At 41.9% G+C, this 7,810-nt stretch overlaps 1 protein-coding gene across 1 annotated transcript in view; it reads left to right on the top strand.

The window, feature by feature from the left end:
- The window catches only part of SI (sucrase-isomaltase), a 257,605-nt gene that overhangs the window by 12,615 nt on the left and 237,180 nt on the right, over positions 1 to 7,810 (top strand). Inside the window, exons 4-6 of the mRNA XM_084847439.1 lie at positions 4,522 to 4,642; positions 5,523 to 5,632; positions 7,592 to 7,749. Coding sequence (XP_084703565.1) covers positions 4,522 to 4,642; positions 5,523 to 5,632; positions 7,592 to 7,749 — 389 coding nt within the window. The remainder of the gene's footprint in view (positions 1 to 4,521; positions 4,643 to 5,522; positions 5,633 to 7,591; positions 7,750 to 7,810) is intronic.

The following is a 7,810-nucleotide window of genomic DNA, read 5'->3' as shown; positions in this document are numbered from 1 at the left end:
CCAACCCCACCCCAGCATCCCAGCTGCCTCATAGCTGATTAGTGGATGCAAGCAGCTTGCTCTTGTAAAGTCCTCCTTTGGGCTCCCCACCACAACCTCCAGCCAGGCACACTAGCAGTGAATGAGAGACAGAGGGTGTGTTCACACAATCACAGGGGAACGGTGGGGAGGGGAACCACGCTGCAGGGAAGGAGAAGGGAATCACGATGCACGCACCCCACACATGACTGTGGAACCACACTCCACAGTGTGGTTCCCTTACCCATCCCCCTAGCGTGGGTCCCTTGTTGTCCTCCCACCATGGTAGTGTCAGAGTGGAAACTGAGCCAATAGAGCCCCAGAGCAGTTCTGATTCTGAGGAAGAACAGCAATCCGTGGGAGAGGAGCTCGCTCATCTCTCACAAGCACAGCAGCTGACAGAGATTCCACTTGCCAGCATTCCTGGGATAGATAGTGACCCTGGCAGTGAGAGAGCGCTGGAGGGGGGTTTGCTGGATGCTTGGCGCAGACGCAGGGAGCGACGACAGATGGAGGACGTAGAAAGGAGGCGTAGCGCTCGTTTGGCGCGCAAGCAACGATCATGTCCTGAGGACCCAAGGGAAAGAGGGAGGATCTCTCCCTAGCCCATAAGTTCAGGGTCTTCCCATAATTCTCCTTCAAACAGGGACCAACTGCCTTACCTGGAGCTTAGGCTACTCTGCTATCTTTCCCCAGTGCTGTTCCTTGCTTTGTCGCTGGTGATTAGTATTCTGAAAGAGTCATAAAGTAATAAAGGAATAAAGTCTCGGAAAGAATTCCTCGTCGTCTGTGTCCTGAGTTGGCTATTGGTGGGGACTGCAAAAGGCAGCTAGGGCGCTCCTGACAGGTAGCCACACATCCCAGCAGCCACTGCAGCAGGAATGGGGTTGCGGTGGCCACTCCATCTGGCACATGTCGATCTCAACCATAGAGATCGCCTCTTCCGGCTTCAGTGTCACAAGAAGTTCCGGACGCTCTAGATGGCTGTCTCTATGGACAGACACATGTATCAATGGAGCACCTGGATTTATCAATGGAACTCCTGCCACACAATACGGTAAGCTAACCTGGGGGCCCTTAGCCCCACTGCAGAGGGTGGGTATCCGGGGTGGGTCATTCATCTGATCATGGGCAGGCATTTCACACACACCCATGACATGCTAACCTATCGTAGGTCACTCCAAAATGCGACTCACGATGGGTTAGCATTACATGTGGACCTAACCTAAGAATGAGGTTGGATGCCTGCCCAGGCAGCCCCCAAGAGACCTGGGTCTGGGGCCATCCCAGCCCAGGCCTAACAATGCCCCTGGTCTGAAGAGTCCTGGGAACCATTAGAGATGTAATTCCTCTTGCCTAGGAATGGGTGAAAAAATGGTTTGGTTCACATTTGAATATGAACTTACCATATTCGTAGCTCCTGAACCTACACATGAACACAGCTGTACAGCAATATCCACACTTTTGTGATCTTTTTGATGCTTTCCACAAATTAAAAAGTGCATGGAAAAATATGTATAATAGGAAAAAGTGCACACAAAAGTGTGCATATTAGGTAAAAGTGCATACAAAACCACATTACATTAGGGGAAACTGCTGGCAAAAAAATGTGTACTCTAGGAAAAGTGTGTATAAAATGTTTATACTTGGAGGAATGCACACAGAAATATATACAAATGTTCATGTGAACTTTCAGGGGGGAAATGAAAAAAAATGCTGCAGAAATGGAACAAAATTAAAGTTGGAATAATTGGCAACAGAGCAGAATTGAACTTGACAGATTTGGTCATCACTGCTTTTGTGTCCTGCATCCCTGGATGAAATGATGACAGGACACTGTGGCATCCAGGGCTTCTGGAGGAACTTCCCTATTGAGTTTATTAAATTAAAAAACAAAAGAAAACACGGACACTATTAGTTTATTTTAAAGAAGTGAATAAGTGGGGACGTGCTAGAGGTTTGTAAAAGTATACATGGTGTGAAGAAAGTGGGCAGAAATGTATGTCTTTTCCACCTTTTCATAATTCTAGAACCTGTAGTCGTCAATGAAGCTGAATGTAGGAGGACAAAACAAAAGGAAGTACTTCTTCACCCATCACACAGTTATACTATGGTGGAGCAAGAGGGGACACATTTTTGGAATACTCCCTTCCTTACTTGATCCACCTTACAGCTGGAAGACACAAAAAGTTGATCATAGCTTCCCCTCCGCCCAAGGTGTTTCAAGATGGCTTTTGTTTTGTGCTCTCATGCCCAATTCACAGAACCACTTTCTTTACAGGCTGAAGTTGATATGTTTTTTTTTTTCCAGTGGACTTGCCTATACAGCATCTGATAGAGTAGGCTCTAGCCTGTGCTTATGCCATAACACATATATGTTAATAAGATGCTACAAGGCAGGTTACTGTAAAATACTATGCACCACTCTGGAAGTACTATGGGAAAAGGGACAACAGAAGCATGAGCAATTCATACTGTATACCCCGCCCCGCGACACTCACACTTTTTTGGTATGTGAGAGGGACATGTGCATATCCCTTGGAGGCAGATTCATCTGTTCCACATCCGTAGAAAGTGCAACTCCCTCACATGCTCACATGGAGGGAAAAGAAGTGTAACTCAGTCAGGTTTCTTCTGTGGCTGCTTTTGTAGAACAACAACTGAAGCAGTCCTTGTGGCCTCTTATAGACGGTTCAACAGAGCAGAGTTCAACATACCCTTAAGATCCTTCCAGACTGGATTGTTTGTAACTAGTGATGGGCAAACCTACCCTAAAAGAAGTAGTAATTTTTCTCACGAGGTTCTGAATTCTTCTGTCTAATCTCAGATGAAAGTTACCCATTATTCTGAGTTCTCATATATACGGACTGCTGCAAAAGCACAAAACTCCTACTTGCCCACCAGCCAGGCTGCATCGCTCTCCTCCCAACCTCCAGTCTTGAACCACCATGTGCACACACATTCATAGCAAGGCTGGCTGGCTTCAGACATAGTCTTTCAACCCAGCAGCACTTCCTGGAATGCCCATGTTACCACCCCATGTGATGTGCCCCAGTGTGGTCACATGACTGTTCCAGGAAGTGCCTGTCATGCTGGAACAGTATATATGAAGACTATGCGCTGCTATAGAAACACTAAGGGTGCAGTCCTAGGCATGTTTAGGCAGAAGAAAGGCCTACAATGCCCAGCATGCCCCAGCCAGCAATGCTGGCTGGGGCATGCTGGGCATTGTAGGCCTTTTCTCTGCCTAAACGTGCCTAGGATTACACCCTTAAGGAGGTTTTCTAAAGTAGTAACAACTTTAGGAAAGCTCCTTTCTGGATGAAAAGACTGAGAAAAATATCGTGGAGACTGTGTGCAGGCACCAGTAATCAATCTCGATTTGAATAACAAAGTTCATTGGATAGCTCAGTAGACATATGACCATTACGAACATAGCAGATCTGACTTACAAGCCAACTAATTTTGAGTTTCACCAGCTGAAGAGAGCTTCGGCTATTGGGCGGTATAGAAAGGAAATAAATAAATAAATAAATAAATAAATAAATAAATAAATAAATTGTAAGCATTAGGTGCTGTGAATGGCATTTGAAACCCATTAGCAAATCTACTAATAATTACTATTCTTCCAAACAAATTAGCTGGGCAAACAAATGCTCTAACGGTAATGGTTGGAAAAATGGCTGTAATGCTTATGTGCATGTTTGCATATATGGAACCTGAGGCATTCAGCTCTCCAGGTCACCTTTTTGCCTATTTCTAAACTGGCTTTTAAGACTATTTTATTTCGGGGGAGGGGCATTTTAAAAAAGAATTGAACCTTTGATACTTTTTTAAAAAAAAATACTGTTGTTGATGTGCTTTTATGATTCTGTTTGTTTTATTGCTAAGGTTTTTTTAAAAAAAATTATCTCAAAATTGACTTTGATTTTATCATAGAAAGGCAGGATTTAAATGCCAAAGAAATTAACAGTACAGCCAACCTTCTTGTGCTTGTCACTACCTCTTATTTGAGGTGTTCCATCCATGGCTGCTCTTCACGAAATGTCATATTAGGAATCACTTCCCCATGGTGTTATGCCATGCTTCTAAGAAGAGTATGAATGAATACCCACTCAGCTAAATGGCTAAGGTTGATCATATGGCTCATACTCTTTCTGACCCAACTGTTATCCTATTCCAGTAATGGCTATATGTGAAAGGGGGGGTCCATTCCACTTCCTGTTTTGTTACTACAATCACTGGGGAAAACTGAGTTTCTCAGTTCTCCTTAGAAAAGTTGTTTGAAGTCAGAATGATAAGCTACAAACATGGAACCATTCACAAAACGAGTCTGGCCGGCATGCACAACCTGCAAATCCATGGAAAAAGTCAACTTTGGTTGACTTCAGGCATGTGGATATTGATTGCAAGGGACTTGTGAAACAAACACATACTATCATCCAGAATTTGGAGATAGTTGCTACAATGAAAGTAATTCCACTTTTCTTCTTGATAAAACAGGCCCTGTGCACACTTCGTGGTTGCTGCTGGGATCCTCAGAATGAAACATACATACCCTGGTGCTATTTTTCTAGTAGTCATGGGTACCAAGTAGAAGGAAGCTGTAAAGACACAGCCACAGGTAAGCGGAAGAAGGTTGTACTACAGCAATAATATACCCTTGAAAGAGTATGGCGGCCAGCATAGCTTGGTGGATCTGCTAGGTGTTAGGCATGAGTAGGGTTGGATGATTATTTGATCTATTGACTTTTCTAAATGGATTTACTCAATTCATACCTCTCAAGCCTTTCATCAAGCTGAGGCAAACAAGTACTGAAATCTGTTTTTTGGGGGGTGAGCTTTTCAATGTAGCCCATCTGAGGAAAAATGTGCATAACAGGGAAAAGTGCACACAAATGCATATATCTGGAAAAATGCACACAAAAGTGCATTTTAGTATGAAAAAAATCCATTTCAATATGAAAAAGTATACATTAAGATAGCGTGAACAAAAACATTTGGATTTCTGATTAAAAAGAAATAAAAAATCACAAGTTCATGCAGAAACAGGACAGAATGAACTTGACCTCAAAAACGTGACTATCTCAGCAAGACTGAGACTGAGATTGACAGAGCCATCCTTTCCTAGGTATGCAAGATAGAGGTCCAAAGACCCATTTTGCTCTGTAGCTCATTGGCTGGGCTTGGTCAAGGAATTTGCTACCCATCCAACTTACCTCACAGGGTTGTTGTGAAGAAAAATAAAAATCAGAATAGTAGTGCATGTTATGCATTTAAATGTACTACAACCATGATCAGCAATCTGGGCTGGATAATGAGAGTGCCTGAAATGGTCCACTGACAATTCCTATTGCCTGAATGACTCCTCCTTCCCATAACTCTCTTTTCCCTCTGTGTTGGGAACATTTGGCTGCATTTGGCCCAAGGGCTGCTAGTTTCTACTGATGTTATAACCAATAAAGGACATAACACTGTTATGTTTATCACTTTTTCTTGCTAAGGATTTCAAGCTACACTAACGAGACTGCCTGCACCATCCCTGTTTGGAAATGACATTGAAAAGGTTCTCCTCTCTGCAGAATATCAGACAGCAAACCGTTTCCGGTTCAAGGTGAGACTCTTTCTTAAAGCAGTGCCCTTCAATTGGTGGGCCAAGATCTATAACTGGTCTTCTGCCTGACCTAGGAGGGTCATGCCACCAGCGCTACCACCATCTACATACATGGCAAACAAAAAATTAAGAAGTTGGTCCCATAATGCATGCTTCTGCTGTATAGCATATAGCATATATTTTAACATATAAAGCCCTAAACAACTTAGGACCAAGTTACCTTAGGGAGTGCCTCACCCCTTATGTCCCTGCCCGATCTCTCCAATCATCAGAGGGAGCACTTCTGAGGGTGCCACAGGATCCTGAGGGGTTTAGTATTGGAGCACCCACCCACTGGAACACTTTTTAATTGACTTTAGACAGGCCCCCACAGTTCTGATGTTTAGACATCTTCTTAAAACTCATCTCTTAGTCAGTCCAGGTGAGGCAACAGCAAAAGGTCTGTGACTAATTCTTCCATGTGAACTGAGACCACACCCTAGAACATGGCTCAAAATACTTTGCAGGGTGCAGGAGTTCCATAGTAGATAGGCAAGAGTTCCTCAGCCTAGAGCTGCACCAAAATTTCTCAGAAGATACTTCTGAAACTTTGTTTTCTTTCTCTTACCACCCCACCTAGAAAAATAATGCCACTTTACAGAATTTTCTCCAAACATTTTCATCCTTTTTTTTTTTTCATGCTAGATACCATCCCCACCTGCCCCAATGCCTCAGAAAATGCTAGGTCCGGGCAATTTTGGAGGATCCAAATAGTGACCAGGTTGCCAACATAATACAACAGCGGGGGGAGGGGGGACTCTTAGAAAAGAAAGCAACTGTGCTATTCTCACTGTTAATAGTGAGTCTCAGAAACTGTTGGAATCACATAATGATTGAAATAACAAGCCAAATATTTGGCTGAAAGCTCCCCCCACCCCCACCCCTATCCTGTAATAGACAATAATGAATTCAGGTAGAGGGATGGCGGAGAAATTAGTTCTATTCATATTTTCATGTGAACTTCTTTAATTTAGTACATTCAAATCACTAAGCAAGCTGAAACTAATTTACCCTTTGAAATTTGTACCTTTCCAAATTTTGCAATGGAGTTCTCCAATCAAAAATGCATATAAAATGTGTATATTAGTGAAAATAATGTTTGAAACTGCATTATATTAGGTAAATTGCTTGTAAATGTGTGTGTATTCAGTAAAAATACATGTATTAGGAGAAATGTGCACCAAAATGCTTACAAAAGTTCATGTGTGCTTAAAAAAATAATCTGAAAGTTAGGGAGAAACTGAACTTTGAAAAATTCTTAAAGTTCAAGATGAACTGAACTTAACAATAGAAAAAGGAGAAATCGAGGAAACCAAATCTCAGAGATTTTCCATTCTTATTCATACATTCTTTAGACATGTAGGGCATATTTCTCCAAAAATATCTCCTGCACAGGAGACCTTTGTGCTGAGTTTTACTTTTAATAGTCAGCACTGGAAATTAGGCATGCATGTAGCATTTTGAAGCTTCTCAACTGAATGTCTATGTTGTAAAGGTGTGAGCATGTAGAATGAAAATCTCAGACCTTGTTCAATGTTACCACAGGCAAGTAAAAACATACCTTATCAAGACCTTTTAATGAAGAAGTGTTAGACAGAAAAACACAATTATTTCCTTTTAGTTTATGATAATGGGATGAGATTGATTAAGAAATACGCTTTTAATGAATGAGTCTGGAGAATGCTTAGTAAATCAGAACATTTGCATGGATTCATTAACTACAGCTGCAGAGTGTTGGCTAATGAATCCAGTGTGTAACTGTACAGCAGTCTAACACAATTAATTATATTCATTAAGCATGTAGCATGCTTAAAACTGATTCAGAACACATTGTGACGATGAGGGAAAGCTGGTATTCAATAAGCAGAAGTTAGTTTGGGGATCCCTATTAACTTTGTTTTAATTGTTTCATTGTTACAGATTACAGATCCTGCTAATAAGAATAGATATGAAGTCCCACATCAGAATGTTAAAAAAACCTTTGATGGACCTAAAGCAAACAACTTAAATTACATGGTCAACATCACTGAGAATCCTTTTGGCATCAGTGTGATCAGGATTAGCAATAACAAAGTCCTGTAAGTTAACTTTTGTTTGTTTGTTTTTACTATAGATAACACTGTAGTTATTGGAGGGAGA

Source organism: Heloderma suspectum, chromosome 3 (assembly GCF_057233095.1).
Source record: "Heloderma suspectum isolate Gila_16-S chromosome 3, 16-S_ref, whole genome shotgun sequence".
NCBI classification, from domain to species: Eukaryota; Metazoa; Chordata; class Lepidosauria; order Squamata; family Helodermatidae; genus Heloderma; species Heloderma suspectum.
This window is presented reverse-complemented; position numbering and strand designations above follow the sequence as displayed.